The sequence below is a fragment of the Pelmatolapia mariae genome, linkage group LG22 (genome assembly GCF_036321145.2).
Source record: "Pelmatolapia mariae isolate MD_Pm_ZW linkage group LG22, Pm_UMD_F_2, whole genome shotgun sequence".
Classification (NCBI taxonomy): Eukaryota; Metazoa; Chordata; class Actinopteri; order Cichliformes; family Cichlidae; genus Pelmatolapia; species Pelmatolapia mariae.
In genome coordinates, this window is record NC_086245.2 from 11,591,185 (window position 1) to 11,614,457 (window position 23,273).

General features: G+C 36.6%; 1 protein-coding gene across 1 annotated transcript; it reads left to right on the plus strand.

The window, feature by feature from the left end:
• Positions 1-298: 298 nt before the first annotated feature.
• On the plus strand, positions 299-5,827 carry anxa14 (annexin A14). The gene is made up of 12 exons (XM_065471849.1): positions 299-325; positions 855-951; positions 1,042-1,130; positions 1,666-1,779; positions 1,866-1,956; positions 2,071-2,150; positions 2,356-2,394; positions 2,576-2,666; positions 2,777-2,872; positions 2,971-3,026; positions 5,526-5,633; positions 5,768-5,827. The coding sequence occupies exons 1-12, from the start codon at positions 299-301 to the stop codon at positions 5,825-5,827; spliced, it is 948 nt and encodes a 315-aa protein (XP_065327921.1).
• Positions 5,828-23,273: the final 17,446 nt, after the last annotated feature.

The window sequence follows — 23,273 nt, forward strand, 5'->3', positions numbered from 1 at the left end:
CTGGCCTAGTATTCTGTTACAGGTAAGAAAAATAAGAATTCCTTTTAAATAATATGTTTAAGAAATAGGTGGCTAACACTAATCACCTCGGACTTGTTCTCCTCCTTCATATGTTTAATCACAGGTTACTGTCACGAATTCTTAGATTCTCAAAAGCTATGCTATAGACTTTAAGTTTCATTGGAGAATCTCTATTAAACCTACTAAAATGAAGTTAGCATTATCTGTTTGTTCCTTGATGTGGGCTGTTAATGTTTTTGCCATTTCTGTTTTTGCTCACATTAGATACAAGCAAGCCATGGATTCTGAGTACTCTGACTCTTATGTAAGTAAACATTCCCAGAAGTACACCTCTGCCCCGTCTTCACTCTTCACTAAGATTTATTACTGTGCTCACTAAGACTCCACATTTGCAAATAGCCTTATCTGCAGTCATGTTCAGTCTGGCTATCTACATACCTTTTATTGCTACCGGTATCTATAAACAAGTGCTCTGAAGGTTGCTGCGCAATGTCACGTTTAGATTTTAAACATCAGGAAAGCCGAGTAATACAATTCAACCAATTTGTTTCATTATTGAAAATTACTCGTATTAATAGTTTGTGTTGAACCATCCCCCTCCACACACACACATGCAAGCACCTCCTCCTAGAAGTCAGTAGTATGACATACTTAGCATTCTTTAAATTCAAGCATGGCTGATCTGTATTGTTCTACATCTCTATACCTTCATGGTATGCTCAGTATGAGGTTAGTTTCCTTGTTACACATTTCACTTGATTCTTGCCACTCAGTTGTTTTATATATTTAATAGAGAGTGGATGCCACAATTACTGTCCCTTTTTATTAAATAGGATATGTACTGGGGTACCCTTGGAACAGTACGACCCTTCTCCAATTTCTACCCTGACAGAGATGTGACGGAGATCGTGACAGCACTGGAAAACAAAGGCATTCATTGGCATATGTTGAAAATAAATTCCCACGATTTCTTTTCACCCTTTTCCTGGTAATTTATTGAATATCGTGTATCTTGCTCAGACACAGTGACGCTACTGAGAATACTAACCAATAGGAACAACGCCCAGAGGCAAGTAATTGCTCAGGTCTTTCAGGAGCTAACACATAAGGTGAGAAAATAGAAACAGTAACAACCTTTTCAAAGAGTTTCAAAATTAAAACTTTAATGGTTTTGTGGAAACCATGAAGTGTAAAGTTGTCTCCTACAATAAAATATATTAAGCAATGAAACTGAAGTTTCAGTTTCAGGTTTAGTAGTTACAACAGTTTAGCCTTGCTCATCTGTAACTTTGAATTGTTTGCTGATCAAATAATAAAAAAACGGTGACATTAAAGGTGTGAACACACCTTTGTTTAGCAACTTTAGAACTACTGTCACATGCCCAACTGTAGTGTGTCTTACAGGGAAAGAGTACACCATAGTGTGATAGTCAGGCAGGTTTTGTGTGAATCCACTCCCAATCCCAAGTGTACTGTGGGGTTTTTCCATTAGTCAGAGATTTTTTCTAGATATTTACTGTTTCTTTTCTAAAACAACTTAACAAGAATTAAAAAAAGAAAACCAGGAGTGAAACGCTGAGTCAAGTCAAAATAAGAAATAAGGCATAATTCAGTGTTATTTTATTTATGCATGTGGTGAATTAGGATATAATAACTGCTCTGAAGAAAGCTTTATCTGGAGACCTGGAGCTTCTTTTGCTGGAACTGTTGATGACCCCCGTGGAGTATGAAGCTTACCGTCTCCAGGAGGCCATGGCGGTGAGCGGTTGCTTTCATCTTTAGGATTTTGGAATAGATGTTAAAATTGTTGTATATCAAGAAATGTGCATGGTATGTGTGTGCAGGGTTTGGGCACAGATGAAGAAACACTTGCGGAAATTCTGAGCACAAGATCTGGAAAGCAGCTGCAAAACATCAGTGCTGCATACAAAGAAAGTAAGTCAAAGATCTTTTATGATACTTTTTTTTAAATTACCAAAAAGATTGTTTATTTAACATTGGATGTTTAAATCCCAATCCTTCTTTTTCTTTTTGCTCTTCCTGTTTTAGTGTATAAGAAGGATCTGGAAAAGGAAATCGAATCAGAAACCAGTAATGACTTTGAGAAGCTTCTTAAAGCTTTGCTAAATGTAAATATTTACGTTATTGATCATCACCTTTGTTTGAATTATAACCAAAGAATTTGAACTACAATGAATGAAATCCTACGCTTTACTTTAGCCTGAATATAACTTTCACTGGGAACACAAACAGTACAGCACATATTTGAAATTAGGTCCAGCTTTTGAAATTATAGTTCCTCTTGTTTTTTTCTTTCACCCCCTCTCATAACAGAAAGGATGTGTCGCTGGTGTGGTTCAGACAGACATTGAGGTATTATTTACTTTTATGTACAAACATAACTAAAAGGCACTGGAGTAAAAGGTGCTGTTTTAATACATTAAACCATATACATCTACTGACTACTTGATTCTGAAATAGTTGAAACAAAACTGTATATTTTTACTCCTTTAACCCTTAATGTGTTTCATTGTTATTATGTCTGATCATTTAGACTCTCTCTGCATCCCTAAAAGGGAAGAAAGCTGAGGCGGGACAATGGATTGATATATTGACTTCTAGAGATGTAGAACATCTTGACAACGGTGACTATCCCTTTTTTAAATTCATTAATCTTTCTGTGTTAAAAAGTGTTTTGATTTTGTTTTTAAATCCCAATATCTTCATCCCCCCCGACCTTGTGCATGATTGACAGTGTTGATGGGACTGGAGCTGGAGCTTGGGCAGACGGTGGATCAGATCATAGAGAAAAGGTTTTCAGGAGACTTTCGCTTGGGTCTGAAAGTTTTGGGTAAACACAGTTTGACACACTGTTTGAACATTTATTGTGCACTTCATACCATTATTAGGTGGAGACCCAATATTATCCTAATATTTGTCTTATCACAGTACAGTGCATTCAAAACCGTGATGCCTACCTTGCCACGAGACTTAAGACCATGAAGGTGAGACGATTTTGTGGTAATTTATCTATGATAGAAGTTCATAAGACAAAATACAGCACTTGTCCTAAACTACAGATATTTTGGGAGAAGATTTCAAAACCCCTCAAAGAGGGATTCGGCCAAAATTCAAATACCAGAAGGCACTGATGGAAGAACTACGTAATATGTAACAGTTGGCTGGAGGACATATGGGGGTTATATCACACAGAACAAATGACATGCTGTCTGATAGGTTTATCAAATGATTGAGTCCAGCTATGGTGATCCTAACATAGTGCACTTACACTATACTTACAAAATCATCAATTTTTTTGTAATTTGTATTCTTTCCTTATATTTAATATATTGAATCGGTCTGTTTTTAATTACATATATATATATCCATCTATTTAATTTGCATATTTACTTTAGCAGTTTAATATTTATTTAGGTGTCCAATACAAGATTTGATTGTAGATATGACTGAAATTGAAATAAAACATAACTTAAAAAAATCCATACTTTATTGAATCTTTCATATTTAGACTTATTTTAATTATGAAAATATTTGCTAGCAATTCTTTTCAACTAACTTCAGCAATACTTCTTCTTAACCTCACCATGAAAAAAAATTGAAAAAAAGAGGCTAACACAGAAATAAAAGAAATTGAAGAACTACCAGAGGTAAACGTTAAATTACCAACTGGTGTCTGGTTGTTAAATCTCTTCAGAGTTCCTATTAGCAGTGGAAATAAAAGAGAAAAGGGGAATGTATGTAGTTCCTAGGTACTGTCTGGGTCCAAATAGCTACTGACGAAGTCCTCACCTGTTGCGAGGTGTGACGATTTTTCTTTATAGATGTGCTCATAATCAGTGTGTGGGGAGTAACGGAATACATGTACCGCCGTTACGTAATTAAAATACAAAATATGAGTAACTGTATTCCGTTACAGTTACAGTTACCATTTAAAAGGGTGGTATTCAGAATACTGTTACTTTGTTGAAATAAAGGGATTACACGGAGGTCTTTTCCTGTTTCATATGTTAGGCTATGCCCTCACTATTTTTGGTAATTCCACGCCGGTGGAAACCCAAACAAAACACGCATTAAGAGGCTCTAATGCCTGTGTCTCAATCTCGTGGCCCATGTCACCTCTCCTTGCGGCCCACAAAATCACGTGAAGAAATATTTTTTTTAATTATTATTAAAAAAATTATTTAATATGAAGGCAATAGGCAGAGTGTTACAGGCATAGCCCTAAAGAATGTAGCCTCATGGGCAGTGTAGTCCAGTTGTAAGTAAGCTAAGACTCGACTGTACACTATGTTCGTGTTTTTCTCTGAAGTTCTTTTGAAGCAGCCTTTCAACGCCTCTCTCTGTCTCTCGCAAGCAAAGTTGACCCAGGCAACAAAGTAAAGCTAGTTTTCGGCTACGAGCCCAACACGGAACCCGACGTATTAGCCAGAGGTCCCTTTACTACGGTTCGAGCCGCGGACCTGTTTTATATACGCGTGGAATAGTTTTCTATACAAGATCGCTGCAAAAAGTGCAGCCTTACCTAATGTCCACCCTACTGTTACTCATTTTATATTAAGAGTTAAAAATCTAGTTGGTATTGGTATGGCGAGTAGCCTTCAGTAATAGTAATAAATCACACAGCAATAGTACATTCATGTAGTTGTAAAAAGCTTGATAATATATTAAGTAATCCAAAGTATTCAGAATACGTTGCACTTATTGAGTAATGTAACGGAATACGTTACAAAATACATTTTGGGGCATGTAATCTGTAATCTGTAGTGGAATACATTTTAAAAGTAACCTTCCAACACTGCTCATAATAGAAAAATCAGTTGATATGATGGTCAGTATTAGGAAAGGAAAGTTTCTATTATGAATGCCATATCCTGTGATCACTATTGAATATATCTGAACTTAATATAACCAAATATTTGCAAACGCAGTCTGCCCACAGTCATATTTGCATAAATTATTTCACCCTACTGGTACTTTTAGTACTTATTACTATGCCTGAGCACTGGCTTGGTACATAGGAAGTCCTTGTCCACAAATGCACTTTTGTGACTCTGCAAAATGTGGCCGTCGTTCACCGATATTAAACAAATTCAAAGATAATGTCAGAGAGTGAAAACACTATAACTTCTGTCACCTCTAGGAAATACCCAAACCAACATGGGATCCCTAAAATCAACCGCAGCCATTTTAATCTGTAGGATTTTATTTATTTCTTTACTGTTTTTTTATATGTATATATTTTTCAATAATTTTGGGGGTATTTCTATTATTTTCTGTTGCTTAAGAAACTCATAATCACTGTAATTTTATAAAGTTTATTAGAAGAGGCAGAGACCATGTTTATTTGCAGTGTAGTAGTTTAATTTTGATGAGTGCACATGAAAAAACAAATTTCCTCTGTACAGATTGGTCAAAATGACAGAATATACATCTGGAGAGACTGTTGACGCACTGGTTACCAATAATTCATTTCACTCTTACAGAAAGAAATAGTGCAGCGGATTATGGTGTCTCACAGTGAGGAAGATCTGCTCTGTATCCGAGCTGCTTTCATTAAATTAACAGGCACTTCCCTCTACACTGCACTGCAGGTTTGTCACACAAATAAAATTGTACTAAATATAAATATTTATTATATAGTAAATATATCGATTTTTATTTCAAATATTTGCATAAATATATTGATGTATTTGTATTTTCTTGCTATTTCCTGTTTTTCCAACAGAACCACTTTAAAGGAGACTATCTAAAAGCACTGCTTGCTATATGTCGATCTGAAGATTAAATAAAGCCTACAAGTTTTAGCTGCACCTGCTACTCACTGATTTAGTAACTTCCTTCCCATTGCTAGTACAAAAATAAGCTCTGTTTTGTGCTAATCTTCATATTGCATTGAATCACTTACTTTAGGTATACACATTTTAAATATTACTTATTGACTTGTACTTATAGGTCCAATCAAATGTAAGGCGAACAGGTTTTTGTTCATTTTAATCATTTATTAATATATAAATATATATGTATATATATATATATATATATATATATATATATATATATATATATATATATATATATACACATAGATATATATGATCAAAATATGGTTTGTGTAATAAAGCCTTTTATTACTTTTATTTGCTCTGAATTGTGTTACCTATTATATTTTTTCTTTCTTAAATCACAATCACTTTGTTTTGTTTTTTGTTGCATTTTGTTGCTCTATTCTACTGCACGGTTCTGTTCCCTTGTATATTTAAGAAATACATTGCGAAATTCTATACAGAGCACATAAGATTAGGATAAGTCTACATATATTTTGTGTACAAAACAAAAAGGGGTCAGGATTTACCTTAGATGTTGTCCTTTGTTTCCGTGATTAGAGTGCATCTACAATTAATGTATGCAAGCTTCACAGACAATTAAACACAAGGCATGTAGAGCAAGAGTGGAAAAACAAGACAAAGCACAGAAGCTTTCACCTCCGAGCCTCCATTTGCAGTGGTGGTAGTCACTGTTGTTGTGATGTTTTGGGTTAGAGTTGTAGTGTTGTCCTGTGTGGCAGCTGTAGTGGCGTTGGCTGGGATAGTAGCTGTACTGTTGGTGTTTGGAGTGCCAGTGGTATTGGTGGTGGCAGCCTGTGTGGTAGCTGTAGTGGTGGTGGCAGCCTGTTTGGTAGTTGTAGCAGTAGTGGTGGTGGCAGCCTGTTTGGTAGTTGTAGCAGTAGTGGTGGTGGCAGCCTGTTTGGTAGTTGTAGCAGTAGTGGTGGTGGCAGCCTGTGTGGTAGCTGTAGTGGTGGTGGTGGCAGCCTGTGTGGTAGCTGTAGTGGTGGTGGTGGCAGCCTGTTTGGTAGTTGTAGAAGTAGTGGCGGTGGCAGCCTGTGTGGTAGCTGTAGTGGTGGTGGCCGGGGTAGCAGTTGAAGTAGTTGTGTTGTCCGGGGTGGCAGCTGTAGTTGTGTTGTCCAGGGTGGCAGCTGTAGTTGTGTTGTCCAGGGTGGCAGTTGTTAAGATGATAGGGGTGGCAGTCTCAGTTGTGCTGCCTGTATCAGCAGTAGTGATTCTTGGAGTCTCAAAAGGAATAAAATAGAATATCATTTCAACAAATGTAATGACTAAAAGCACAACAGCAAAATTTCTGTGCCTATGCTGTCATCATAACCCATTATTTAGTCTGTTAATTGTATTCTATGGTATTTGGATGACCTAAACTCTCCTTGACCTATTATTTCTTTCCAGTAAGGAACTAATACATTAGATCAGAAATTAACGGTTTCTTTCTCCGAATGAAGTTAATCATTCCTCCAAAGTGTCTGCTACAGTTACCACAAACAGAAATTTCTTGAGTATTTACTAGTGGCAGGAAAGGATGGCCAATATTTATCTATAAGGATTAAACAAATATAATTCTATTTTAAAAACTTCTTCACCTTTAGATATCCTGCTAACAATGTTTGGCAAGAACTTTTACATAAAAACTCCTCTAAATGCTTTAATCCTTTTAGACATGTCAGCTCATTACACTCATGTTTGTGAAACATTTTGTATTCACACATTTTCTGCAATGTTTCACCTAAAATATTGACTTTGACTTTTATTGACTTTTTATCATTATAAAACTCAATAAAACATTTTTTTAAAAATTTTAAAAATAGGTAATTACCTGTGCCAGCAAAGCCAGTGTAAAAAAACCCAGACACAATAAATCCATAATGGAAAGAACCAAGGAGGCAGAGATGCACCAGAGATGTTACAGAAATTGTTCTGTTGCACAAAAATCAGAGTATAATGTACTTTTGTGCTAAGTTTCGTTGAAACTTCTCCTTGTAACCTGTTCCTGACTTCAGGGACACTGAGCTTTTATACAATAATATCACGTTTCAGGAGGGGTAGGTGTGACGTAGTGTGTGACCTGGATGACCAGCATCCAGGAAGTTGTCAGAGTGTTACTGAATGTTTGAGATGTGTGCTTGTGTTTGTCCAAGGTATTTTCCCTAGTCCAATTTTAATAGAATTTGCATTAGTTATAAGCATAAACGATAACAAGTGCCCAGAACGGATACTTTATTCACTGTGCTGAGAACATTAGGTGGAAAAAAGGAAATCCTTCAGCATCAAAATGATCAAACAGAAAAGTGTCACAAATGTTCTCTTGTCAATTATTTTCAGTGTATGGAAAGTATGAGTTCTTGTTACCCCTTTCAGCTAACCTTTACCTTGAATGCTTAAATTTCACAATAACACACAAACTTTTTAACACAACTATCATGAAACACATTGACTGAGCCGCTTCTTCCTGATTTTTATTTATGGTTTAATTTGTAACCTATATTTTACTACCTTCCCTGTACTATTGTTGCTCCTTGTTAAGCATTGTCCAGTGTTGCTCTGTTTATCGTCAGTCACTGAATCTTACTTCCTCCTGTTAGATGACCTATAACCCCAATGAGTAACAAAAACACAAAAACATTTGCCCTTAAGCAAAGTTAGTGTAGGATAAAGATAACTGTCAGTCATTTAAGAATGGTAAGGCATATATGGTTTCTCACTTGAGACAATAACAAACCTTTGACCCTGAAAAGGGTTTGAAAACAACGAAAAGGTGCTTCTTAGTTTTCAGCTGCTATTACTGATGGCACTGATAGAGTCTTCATTGACCGACCAACGCGTTTTGGCTTGTGGCCTTCATCAGGGTCCATCAAGGCCACAAGCCAAACGCGTTGGTTAGTCAATAAAGTTGTTCCCCTTTCATTTTAAGTTTTGCTGGAGTCCCTGCGTTGTGAGTTTATCATCCTCTCCATGCACCTTGGAAGTAGGTGAAGTTGTGTCAGAAATTTTTGCTACTGATAGAGTCTTACAAGCGTAAATGTCAATCTACAAATGATTATTATTTTAAAGTCAAGATTAACTCCTGTTTCACTCACTGGCTTTTTTACAGCCTTAACAGCCTAACAAATAACCGTCTTTGTAATGAAGTTACTTGGGCAGAAGAGGGCAATAGACTACTAAGTTGCAGATTTAAATTTAACTTCAAACAGATCACAACTGTATGTGCATCACAGTTTATGCTATTTCACAAGATGATTATAGTTAAAAATGTGGCAGCACGGTGGTTAGCACTGTTGCCTCACAGCACCAAGGTCCTGATTTTAATTCCACAATCAGGCCGGGGTCTTTCCGTGTGGAGTTTGCATGTTCTCCCCGTGTTTGCGTGGGACAAAGACATGCAGTTAGTGGGGAAAAACCTAACTGGAAACTCTAAACTGCCCGTAGGTGTGAATGTGAGTGCGAATGGTTGTCTGTGTCTGTTTGTTATCCCTGTGACAGACTGGCGACCTGTTCGGGGTGTACCCTGCCTCTTGCCTTAAAACAGCTGGGATAGGCTCCAGTGCTCCCGCAACCCTGAAAAGGATAAACGGAAGAGAATGGATGAATGCATAGTTAAAAATGTGAAAAGAAATCCCAATATCAATGTATTTGAGTGTTATTCTATCGTTTTACTCTTTAGTAACTTCTCTTGCTTATCAGATATTAGTGTTTTTCGCTTTTTATTTTATTTCTTTTGTTTGCATGGTTTTTTTCCTGCTTTCGTGGACCTGATATCACATTGCATTGCCATTGCACAAAAGCATTAACGCCACTTTTGTGATTTAATCACAACATCCTTGCCAATACAGCTGTCGACTCATCAAGATATAATTTATTTTTCCTAAGACAGAAAAACAGAGTTAAAGGATAATGCACCGTCAAAATATGTAATCACGTAGCTGTTGCTGAGACTACTCCTAAAACATTTTAGAAGCTTGAACCTTTCTCTGTATTATTTTTGGAGCTTTACCTTACAGTAAAAAAGCACCTTTGTTGTGGTTGGTGGTGTTTTGGTTCTATATAAGTATTTTAGTTTGCTTCCACGTAAATGTCCAATCTTGACCACACTGTTGTGCAACTAGAGTTTGTATTGAATGTAAGCAAAGTGAACCTCTGCAACTTTTCTTCAAATATTTTTTTGCATCACTGAATACACCATCCTGTCTGACTACTTTTTTAGATCAACCGTGCCAACAAAAACCTGATCCCAGTGAAGCATACTCAACAATCATAATGGATATCTGGACTGAATTTTTTCTTTTTTTGCAGCGGTGATTAGTAGTGATGTGTCGGTCGCGAACGAGCCGGATCTTTGACGTGAACGACGCGAGCCGGCTCCTTCTCCTGAGCCGTGGGTTTGTTTGTTTTTTCTTTCTCTCACCCTCTCTCTCGCACTTTTTTTCCGCTTCACTCCGCATGCGAGCCTTGTGCTTTGCGCTGGGAAGAGGGGGGTGGGACGGTAGTTACGCTGGAAGTAGCACAGGAACAGAGCGGGAGGAAAAGAGAGAGAAAGAGAGCCAGGGACAACAACTTCACATTAGAAAGGTATAGTAATCATCCACAACTATTTTCAGTTGCAGATGATAAAGGATTCAGAAAGTTTATTCATGCAGGCCCATATGACAGAGAATATGCATCTTCTTTTTGTTTTCATATTTATATTTAATTGTATAGTGGTTTGCAGTGTTTTGTGTTGTTTCACTTTAAATTTGTTTAAAAGGAAAAAGCTGAAAATTTAAATAGTTAAAAGTTGAAATGTGAATAGTTGGTTTTTGTATTATATGATTTATTACATTTTATGTGGAGTGAATAAATAAAAGTATATTTACGGTGGCCCCTAGAGACAAAGCACGTACAAACTCCAAAACAAGTAAAAACTCCAAAACACGTAAAAACTCAGAAGCACGTACAAGCTCCAAAACATGTACAAAAGACAGCAGAAGTGCTCCAGAGTGCTAGGCGCAGTGTTGAGCTTTTGTTACCCAGTGGCTACACAAGCCAGCAAGTACCAACGACGGGATTTGGTGTGTGGTAGTAAGAGGTAAATGATCCTTTTTTTTAAATTATTTGAATATATATGAGTGCTTGTGTATAAATACACAAACTATACACATATGCTTTCAATTCTGTAATTTAAGTGATCTAGGTAGCTCTGTTTTGGAAGTTCAGTTAATGTGTTTTGGAGTTTGTACGTGCTTTGGAATTTGTACATGCTTTTTGGAATTTGTACGTGCTTTGTCTCAAGGGGCCACCGCATATATTTATATATAAACATATATAAATAAAACCACTTTTTTTTTTACATTAGTAATTCCTTTTGTGCATAATTTTATATTATTGTTAATAATAAATTAATTAAAGCAACAAAACAACCTGAAGAGCCGGCTCTTTTTAGTGAGCCGAGCCGAAAAAGCCAGTTCTCTAAAAAGAGCCGGAAATCCCATCACTAGTGATTAGCACTGTTGCCTCCTGAGTTTGACTCCACCTTGTGACCGGGGTCTTGTGTTGAGTTTGCATGATCTCCCTTGTGTGGGTTGTCTCCAAGTACTCTGGCTTCCTCCCACAGTCCAAAGACATGCTGTTAGTGGGGTTAGGTTAACTGATGAATTTAAGTTGCATATAGCTGTGAATGGTTGTCTGTCTCTCTATATTAGCCCTGCGAAAAATTGGCGACCTATCCAAGGTGTACCCTGCTTTTAGCCTTATTGTAGCTGGGATTGGCTCCAGCCCCCCTGCAACTCTGAAAAGGATAAGTGGAAGAGAACTGATGGATGGATGGATGAATGGTTTTAAAATTTGCAATATAAAAAAAGAGCAGAAATTAATTGAATTATTGTTTTTAAAACACATAATCACGCATCCATTAAAACGATGCTCTGTTTTATTACCATTTATGTTAGACAGTGTTTTATGTTTAATCTATTTCACACATTAATGCATAAAGATCAAATAATCATTGTAAATTGTGCAAATAATTATACTAATACAGAAGGAAATCTTCAACAGACATCACTATATTATAACATGTCTACAGGTAAAATTAGACTTAATTTATACATCAAGTATCACACAAGAAAATAAACATGTAATGGGTACAGTAGCATAAAGATGTGTAAGGGCATGTCACCTTTGAAATAAAACAACTGAAATGTGCCAAAATATGCTTTGATGTGTTTTTAAAAGGCAGACGATTCTCCCCTTACGTCTTTGCATTGCACTCTTTCCACTGTGGAAAGTGCTCTATAAATCACCTTAACCCTAACCCTTACACACATATCTGTTGAGATGCTATAGGTCAGCTCTTTCACTACCATCATCTACAACTAAATAAAATAAACTCATATTTGCTGTGTGATAAATAGCATTGTTTTCTAGTCCTGGCTCTGAGGCTCCAGATTGCTCACTACACCATTGCTTGAAAAGCAAAAGATCCCAACAGCAGAACCACAAAGGTGGCGATGTGGCTCTCTCCACTCTGGGTGCCGTTGCCAAAGCCGCTGTTGCTGGTCTGGTTGTTAGTAGTGTTAGTACTGAATCCTGTTGATGCAGTGGTTGTCCCCATGACCTAAAGAGCAAACCAACAGAATTTATGACACTGCATTGTGCTGGATTTTACAAAGTATGATATTTTATACTTTATATGTATTAACTGCATGTTCAGGCAGTGATTTTAATGCAGTACATTAACACTGAAAAAATGTAAAAGCAGGATAGTTTTTCCATCAAAAATAATCTTGGTTCACTGGTAAGATTTCCTCAAGTATTTTTTATCAATACATTTATTTAGTTTAATGTATGTGTTTTTCGTATTTCTTTGAATTCAAAGAAATATGAAAAACAAAGATTTCCGTTTTATTCATTTTTTTTGTAGTTTTGATCTTTTTTTGATCATTTCTTACAGCAGGTACTGTATTTCATCTACAAGTAAATACAATCAACTCAGATTTGCTGTGTGATAAATAACATTGTAGTCTAGTTCTGGCTCTGAGACCCCAGACTGCTAACTGCACCACGGCTTAAAAAGCAAAAGATCCAGACAGCAGAGCCGCAGAGGTGGCAATGTGACTCCATCCACTCTTTGCATTCAATTCATTTTCATTTATACAGTGGCAAACTAGAACAACAGTTGCCTCGAGGTGCTTTGTAGTCACCTTTGTCGGCGATACCCCTGTGACTGTGGTCGTCGTGCTGGTGGAAGCCTGGGTGCCGCTGCCAGAGCCACTGTTGCTGCTAGTCTTACTGTTAGTAGTGGTAGTACTGAATGCTGTTGATGCAGTGGTTGTCCCCATGACCTAAAGAGCAAACCAACAAAATTTATGACACTGCATTGTGCTGGATTTTACAAAGTATGATATTGTATACTTTACATGTAATAACTTTATGCTCAGGCAGAGATTTTAATGCAATGCATGAACACTGAAAAATACAGAAGCAGGATAGTTTTTCCATCAAAAATAATCTTGGCTCACTGGTAAGATTTCCTCAAGCATTGTTTATGAATTTAATTATTTATATATTTATTTACTTTTACATTTATTTTAGTGTGTTTTTGATCACATTTCTTTGAATTCAAAGAAATGTGAAAAACAAAGATTTCCATTTATTTATTTATTTATTTTACTTTTAATCTTTTTTTGATGATTTCTTACAGCACGTACTGTATTTCATCTACAAGTAAATACAATCAACTCAGATTTGCTGTGTGATAAATAACATTGTAGTCTAGTTCTGGCTCTGACACCCCAGATTGCTAACTGCACCACGGCTTAAAAAGCAAAAAAGATCCAGACAACAGAGCCGCAGAGGTGCCAATACGACTCTATCCACTCTTTGCATTCAATTCATTTTCATTTATACAGTGGCAAACTAGAACAACAGTTGCCTCGAGGTGCTTTGTAGTCACCTTTGTCGACGATACCCCTGTGACTGTGGTCGTCGTGCTGGTGGAAGCCTGGGTGCCGCTGCCAGAGCCACTGTTGCTGCTAGTCTTACTGTTAGTAGTGTTAGTACTGAATGCTGTTGATGCAGTGGTTGTCCCCATGACCTAAAGAGCAAACCAACAAAATTTATGACACTGCATTGTGCTGGATTTTACAAGTATGATATTGTATACTTTATATGTATTAACTGCATGTTCAGGCAGAGATTTTAATGCAATGCACTAACACTGAAAAAATGTAAAAGCAGGATAGTTTTTCCATCAAAAATAATCTTGGCTCACTGGTGAAAATTCCCTGAATATTAATTATTTTTTTAAGTGTGTTTGATCAACAAAGATTGCCTTTTGTTTCTTGTTTATTTTTGTTACTTTTAATCTTTTTTACTTTTAATTAATCTTACCTGGGAAAAGGCAAATCCCAGCAGAGTCAGGAAAAGCAGCTCCAAGACAAAGAAGACAAAGTACTTCATATTGCTTGAAATATAATTTCCTCTTGAAAGCTAACAGCTTAAAATATCTTGTTAAAATGTGATCTGTTTTCTGTACTTAAGTCTTTGTTTTGTACAATATGTGCTCTCTTCCAAAGCTGGCCTTTTTATATTGCATTCACCTTGTTCACCTGTCAGCCTCCACCCAAGTGATGGACCACAAATGCAAAACTTTACACTGTACCAAATGAAACCTAACTTATGGATGTAAGTGATACCTTCTCTCTAATTCTTGTGTCTCAGGCTGCTGACTCTATGCTATTTTTATTCTTTTATAAGTGATTTTTTTTATTCTTTTGTAGAAATCTAACCGTAAACTTACTCAACAGTTTCAAATAACGTGTTATTTTACCTCAATTTCTTTCATCTTGTTGAATTAGGCATTGTTGTAAAGTACAATGTTTCACTGAGGCTTTTGTCTGATGTGATCCTTTTTAAGTACCCACAGTACATTAGCAGCTCCACGACTACATTTACTTTAAACTTTCAAAGTTCAAACAGCATGCTGATTTGTCAGGATTACAGTTAGGCCCATAAATATTTGGACAGAGACAACTTCTTTTTCTAATTTCGTTCTGTACATTACCACAATGCATTTTAAATGAAACGACTCAGATGGAGGTAAAGTGCAGACTTTCAGCTTCAATTCAGTGGGTTTAACAAAAAGACTGCATAAAAATGTGAGGAACTAAAACATTTTTAACACAATCCCTTCATTTCACTAAATATTCACATTTCAGGAAAATAAAATGTTCATTTCTAATACTTCGCTGCTAATAACAGCCTGAAGTCTTGAACTCATGGACTTCACCAGATGCTGGGTTTCCTCCTTTTTAGGCCTTTACTGCAGGAGCTTTCAGTTGCTGTTTGTTTGTGGGCCTTTCAGTTCAAAGTTTAGTCTTCCACAAGTGGCATGCATGCTCAGTTGGGTTAAGATCAGGTGACTGACTTGGTCATTCAGGAATATTCCAATTTTTTGCTTTAATAATCTCCTGGGCTGCTTTGGCTGTACGTTTTGGGTCATTGTCCATCTATATTATGAAACGATGCCCAATCAATTTGACTGCATTTAGCTGGATTTGAGCATGTCTCTTTTTTTAAATCTAGCCTTTCTCTTCTTGAGGCTTATGAGTAGCTTGCACCTTGCAGTGAACTCTCTTTATTTATTTTCATGCAGTCTTCTCTTTACGGTAGTCTTTGATATTGATACACCTACCTCCTGGAGAGTGTTGTTCACTTGGTTGGTTGTTGTGAAGGTGTCAGGATCCTGGGTCTCCTGACCCAGCTTTTTTAGTTCTTTGTGATTTTTGTATTTTGTCGAGTACTCGTGTGATTTATTCTGTGGTTTCTAGTTTTGATCCCTTGCCCCTCATGTTTCTCTGTGCCCCTCTGTTCTGTGTAAAGTCCGTGTTTCTTGGTCTGTGTCTTTGCATGTTTTGAGTTTCTTGTGTTTTCTGTCACTCTGTATTGTGATTTATGTTCTCATGGTTGGTCTTTTGTTACTCCCTCGAGTCTAGTTTCTTGTGTTCCAGGATTTCCCTCTGTGTATTATTTATCATCTCTAGTCTTTTGGTTCTTTGCCTTATGGTTATGTCTCTGTGTTTCAGTTGCTCTGTCTCTACCACGCCAAGTTCGCGTCTCTGTGTTATACTTCCTGTTTTACTTTGAAGGTCTGTGTCTGATGTGAGTGTATCCTACTTTGCTTCCTTGTCTCGTCAGTTCTGATTTCCCCCAGCTGTGCTCTCCTTCTGTGTCTCATTCCCTCGTTATTCCCCAGTGTATTTAAGCCCTGTGTTTCTCTGTGTCAGTGTTGCGTCGTTCCTCTAGCTGTGTGTTTCCTCGTGTGCCTTGCTGTAAAGTATAGTTTATATTGTCTGTGAAGGCAAAGGAGTTTGCAAAGAAAAGCATCTGGACTTCTTTAAGTTGCTTAAGAACCTTCACAGTCATCCAGGTCATCGTAGTCAAAGGAGTTTGCAAAGAATAACGTCTGGACTTCTTTAAGTTGCTTGAAGACGTTTCACCTCTCATCCGAGAAGCTTCTTCAGTTCTAAGGTCAAATGGCCGAGCGTCCCAGATTTAAACCCAGTGGGAGTATCCCCCTTTATATTTTCCCCAGTGTGGTTTAGTTTTGTATGCTTTTCCCCTGCCAGCAAATAAAGCTGAGTATTTTGAGTTCATCCCTCGAGTCTGAGTGCCTGCATTTTGGGTCCAACTCCTGCCTGCCACACAGCACTTCCTGACAGAAGGGGTTTCTCATCACCACTGAAGTGATTCTGCGATTATCCACCCCTGTTTTCTTCGTGGACGTTCGGGTCTTTTTGCGTTGCTGATTTCACCAGTTCTTTCTTTCTTTCCCAGGATCTACCAAACTGTAGACTTTGTCACTCCTAATATTCACCTGCATGGAGAGCTCCTTTGACCACATGTTGTCTGTTCACAACAAAATCTTCCAAATGCAATCACCACACCTCAAATCAACTCCAGGCCTTTTATTTGCGTAACTGATCATGACTTAATGAAGGAATTGTCCACACCTGCCCATGAAATAGCCTTTCAGTCAATTATCCAATTACTTTTTGTTTCCTTTAAAAAGAAGGTGGCACGTCCCATAATCCAATTTGAAAATGGATACCCTGAAATGAAAGCTGAGAGTCTACACATTATGTGCATGTGTATTATATGAGTATAATTGGAAACTATAATTCATGTACATATATATAACTGTAAATGGTATTATTATTTTTAATTTGCAAATACTCCACCAGAACATTTTGTGTCTTGGTCTTGTTAGATTTTGGTTTGTTTTTGCTAGATGTTGATCTGTATAGTTTCTAGTTGAAGTAGTTTAATTTTTCCCCAAATAATATAATAATATACGTATAATAAGATGCATAAATACATGTTGGCATGAGAGAAACAAAACACTAAAGATGGTACCATACAAACAGCATGAATTCAAATGTGATGTTGCCTAGCTTTTTTAGTATTAAACCAACATGCAAATGGAGCTGTGGGTGCACCACTGCCGTTTCCTTCAGCTAAAACAAACCCGAGGTTGGGTGAAGTGTTCAGTACAATTAACTCTTCAGCCTCCGCAAAATATCATCATTTTACTTTATTTGCCAAAAAACATTGGTGTCCTTTATTCCCTGCTAGTATTTATGAATGAAACATAGCATTAACATTTGAAGCACAACGTCATACATAACTTGTGGATATTTGTGTAAAGGCAGAGAAAGACTCAGTGCAAACAGAGCACATCACAGCCTTAAAGTAGCAGCCATTTAATATGAGGCTGTAATAATAATGTAATATGTTCCCACAATATTTAAAGATTTAAATACAGATTCTGTACTTTCATACATTCATTCCAATGCACAGCAGATCAGAATAGTGACAGCAAACACCAGCAGCTGACTGCAGAACCCAAACAAAGGAGCAGATCCTCCTTTTGTCGTTGTAGATGAGATTGTGGTAGTATTATTGCTGGTCGTCCCTGTGGAGTTCTGAGCGGTGGATGCTGTGGTTCCAGGGTTTTGAGTAGCCCCAGAGGACACTGAGGACCCCTGTGATGAAGTGACATTATCTGTAGAGTGGGAGGTGGCGTCAGATGGTATTCTTGTGGTTTCAGAAGTTTGGGCATGGGTGGTGTTTGTCGTGTAAGAAGCAGTGGAGTTCGATTGAGGTGTGGTCGCTGCAGGCTGAGTGCTATTACTCGTAGTGCTGTTATTGGTCGCTGCTGGAGTTGTGACATTTGAGGCGACTTGGCCCTGTAAGAGAAAATAAAAGTTCATGGTGTAAAAGATATATCTAAATATTCATGTAGACTGTTGCAGAGCCATATGCTCATATCTATCCAGCAACAGTGTTTTAGCTATTTTAAATAAATTGCAGACGTCAATGTCAGCAATTCATGTGGAACAAATTTCTACTGTAAAGTAGATCTAATTAAAAAATGACAAACAAGATAACATGAGGCATTCTAATTTATATCATATATGTTGATAAACTGATTTGATATTGATATCATGTACTTATTTGTAATACTTATCACTACTCTAAATTCAATTTCCATGTTCTTCTGTCTGCATTTCCACTCTGTGTCAAACTTCGTGGAATAAATAAAGCTTACAGATGTGTCTCTGTTTCAGTGGAAAATCCTCTGTAGGCACAAGCATGCAAAAGTTCGGTACACATTGCTTCAACAGTACGCGAAGCATGAAAGCATTAACTGCACTTTGCATATCGCTGTGATAGGCAGGGCTGCAGGACCTCATTGTCATTTGTCTGATGGCCTAAACATGAGTCCTGCTTCTTTGTTCTGCCCAGTTGTAGTTCAGACCTATGCTTTATGTGACATCTGATAAGTCATACTTAGTTTACTTAAATTTGAATGCTGACACAGAAGAAGAAAGCATTATTAAGAACAAAATAAAGTAGGTTGGATATATTCAGTTTCACAGAATCCTAGCAATGAAGGAGCTGTAAATATAGTTCTTGTTCACTGATGCACTGATTCACACTAATTTCACCAAGGAAATGGTACAAAAAACACAGTCTTGACAAATTAAAGTTAAAAAGTTGCATGTGGAGAAGCATTCTATTAAGTAACCAATGTTTGGGAGGTATTTTTTTTTTTTGCCAGTGTCGAGACCTTCTCATGTAAAAATGTACAAAAACAAGTCTGTAAGCGAATCAACTTTTAAATCACAATCTAAGAAAATGTCACTGTTTACACTTACAGTGCCCATGTGCTGACAATGATGAGGTGATTCAATTCTACATCCTCAAACATGTACAAAATGAAATACAGTCAAAAGGTTTTGGTTTTGTTTCCTTTTGTTTTCTTCTCTTTCCCTGCATTTGCATTGACTTTTGATTGAATTTACCTCTGATTTGAATCCAACTACACTTAAGCTAGAAAAACAAATGGTTGTGTTGGATGCTTCAAATCCAGATTGTTCAACTACTTGCCATTAGTAAAAGCATGGTGACCTGAACTGGCTTCTTTTTTTTCTTTTTTTCAAAAAAATAAATGCAACTTTGGTAAATTAAGTGAAAATGCCTCTTACCTCTATGCCCAAAAACATAAAGGTCAAACAGACACATAGGAGAACTGTCCCGGTTATCTTCATCTTGGTCTTCTTGGTAAATTCTCTTTGTACTTTATGGCTGCTTACACCTTTCTGGCTCACCTTTTATACCTGACAACACCCAGTAGTACTGATGCTGATAACAGAAGAAAAAAAAAACATGCCCTGTTATATACTCTGGTGCACTTTCATAGTGCCCTTTATGACAGGAAGTTAAATGTGTTTTAAGTGTAAAAAGGAGTAACGGTGTGAGGGAAAACTGCTTCCACTGCACTTTGTTAAAAGTAGATCATATGCCTCTCCTAAAGCTAAGGTTAATATTTGTTTTTGTTTTTTTATAACACGGTGAGTGCTTCCTGATACAACTCTGAAGCTGCTGAAATTATGCTGGAGGATGCGGACACACATTGTTCTGACCCCCACTTTCTCAGTAGTGTCATATTACAGGATATATTATGCTACCATGTGTTCATGTATTTTGTGAAAGGTTATGCTAATAGGTTGGGTGTTTTGGGTACAGTTTTGGCTAGGGACTCACTATGTAAAATATTTTTTTTCATGAAAGAATAAACCTTTATCACAAAATTTGCTGGGCTTAGAGTAGTTATGGTACAAAAAGGTCTGTTTTTTATGTAGCAGTCGCATTTGTTTTCATATTACTAAGGATGGATCACATGAGGACTTGTGTGAAGTTAGAAGGAAAAGGACATCTTGAGACTTGCTAGAGACTGCTACTTCTGCCACTTCTTAAAATAACAGCTGGTTTTATTGAATTTGAGCTTGCATGTTTGGAAGTATTCTAACTAACAACACAGTTCTCGGTTCTCATCTCTTTTTATTCATATTAAATTTCTAGACTTACAACCTCGGTCTTACATTTTTATGAAATCTGTCTCCTCTTTATATTTAACTTTCAGGCAAGGTCAGATAAGGCAGAAATAAACCTGAGGGTAAGTCAACAGAGAAAAACTGTGAAGCAACAAGGTAAAAAAAACTGTGAAGCAACAAGGTCATTCAAGGGAAAATGAAAATGGAAAGCTAACCAGCCCTCTGTAGTTATTTTGATAACACAATAATTCTACTTTACAAACCTTCACATTTTGTATTGATTTTTTTAAAATGGTAAATTACACACATTTGATTTCACCTTGTCTTGTTGAACTCTTGGAATAACTGATGCAAACAGAAAGGAATGTGAACCTGTGATATTTAATTTCTGATATAAGGTTTTACAAATATTTGAGGAACCCTATCAACTTCCAAAAACATCTAATGTGACCGAACCATTGTGAAAGAAAGAGAAGTACTGTTGCTTTTCTGTTGTACTTGTTTTTGTACTCATTTTCCATTACAAAAACAACGTAAAGCTATGGTCTGAAGTTTACATACTTTCTTCATGGACATAGATGACATGGTGATTTTAATTATTTCTTAGAATAATTCTTTTTCAAGGGTAGAATCATTGCAACAGAATACAGTTTTAATTACTTTAAGAAAAAACAAGAATTAGATGCACAAGGTTGAATGCTGAGAGGAAAGGGTGCCATAATCGTTTGCATCCTGTCACATATTAACATGTATCAGGTTCTTCTCACAGGTAGATACATGACTCTCTCTGCACAGAAATACAGCTGGTGAGTTTAGCTTGATAGAAAAAAAATATGGTTCATTTTTTTTTAAAAAAAGCCAGGTCATAATTTCTGGAAAAACAGACACTGGTGCTGAGGATTTCAAGTCTATTTTAACCTCCTAGGACCTGGCGTCCACATATGTGGACATCACATTTTGGGTTATTTAGACCAAAATACTCAATTTTGCTCTACAAGGGCCTGATATCCACTTACGAGGACATTATACTGCTACTGTTCTATCAAAATTTTAAACGAATATCCTCATATGTGGCTCTGATTTTTCTTAAAAACAAAAATAAGGTAAAAAAAAAAAATCTAGTAATTCTTTGTTTTTACATTCATCGGGCCCCAATCAGCCCAAATATCAAAGAGAAATTAAAAATGCATGCCATGGAAGAGTTCGGGTCTTAGGAGGTTAATTCTATTTCTATTTTAATGTCCCGACACATGGCTATACACACCAAAACAAGCCAAACAGATGGCACTATAGTCCAAGTGGAAAAATCTGTCATTTGCATTTGAGGTGCATTGTCCCTTTAAATTTTAAGACTGATAGTCCACAACTGCAACCCATTGCGCAAATATTTAATATGTGAGTATTTAACAGGTGCATACTGGGTGTTTTATAGTTGATTAACAAAAGCATATGTATCTTGTAATGTGGGGGAAGTCAAATACAAACCTAAAACTACAAAACATTTTAAATAACAACACACATAACTTCATTTCTCTCCTACCACCGTATTATTACAACAATAGAGAGGAAGCAAACTTGTTCCTGTAACAAATTATTCTGGTAGGTATGAGATCACAAGTAGCCTTTTGTAGCACGTTATCAGCTAGTTTATCACAGCACTGCATATTTCCTGGTACAGGAAAATTCCGATAACCAAATGTCCCAGGACACAATATAGCACAACCATCGCAAGTGACACTCTTACATGTTTCCATGTCAGTGTCAGGTTTATATTTATTCTATTTTTTATATTTTTAGAAGGGGTCTGAATCTCTGCTTAAAACTCAATAATTAACCAGTCATTTCTTTCCAGTCTTCCTTGGACTTCCGTTTTATCTGCAATGTTAAATGAGATTTTAATGATTTTTTTATTGCATTGGTGATTCATCCACAAAGATGAGAGAATGCTACTAGAAGGAGTCATGTGCACTTTAATTATATTATGTGCAGTAAAACTTACAGTGCAGGTGATACAGTGGCCCAAAAGGTAGGAAGGGCCCATTTGACACAATCATCAGATGGTCTGCTCTATATTACATAGCATACACATATACAATCACTTAAAAAATATATAATAATTAAATAGAGTGGGATTTTATTAATGTAGTACACATTTTCCTTATGAATTTTAGCACCAAATACTTCTTATAGAATAGTTCATCGGCACAGTGGCTACAGATACAACGTAGCATCGGAGGTTTGCAATGGACCAGTCAAAGTGCAGAGCTCAACCCAACTGAATTGCTGTTACAGGACCTTAAGAGAGAAACTAATAAGGTCATACAGAAAACAATTATTTCACTCCTGCTAAAGGTGGTTCTAGAAGCTATTGACTCATGGGGTGTAATTAGCTTTTCAGAGAACTACATTGTCATTTGAAACCTTTTTTCCCACAGGATCTGTAAATAAATTCTGCTTACTAAATTTCATACTGTCTACAAACTAAACAACACTGAACAATGAAGGCTGCAGAGATATATAGAGAGTTAGTTAAATGTTAAAATCACAACGTTCATATCAACTGTGCAATATTACATGCTAATGTTTATTTTAGCATGTTAGCATGCTAGTATTTACTTTCAGAGGGCACTCGCTACTAAAATTAGGATCTTAAGAGATTGAGAAAAAGAAGGTAGCATTTTTTCCATGAGCTGTATGACTGTGAAGATATACAGATAAAAGTTAATGTTCTATTTCCACATTTGAAGAAACATGGTCCAAAATATAATCTGTTATGAATATGAACATGTAAAATGTCTTAATCCGAATGACTGAAAACACTATAGAGCTAAACAGCTAATGTAGCTTTAAAAAACTAGTTCGCATAAACTGGATTGTGTAAATTATAGGAAATTTCCTTTCCTATCCTTTCAATTGTTCAAGGGGTTAAAATGATACTCAGGCAGACATGAGTGACTCAGAGGCAAATAATCTTTGTTCACGTGGTTAAAGGCTCTGCCAATCAAAACTTTGATTGCTA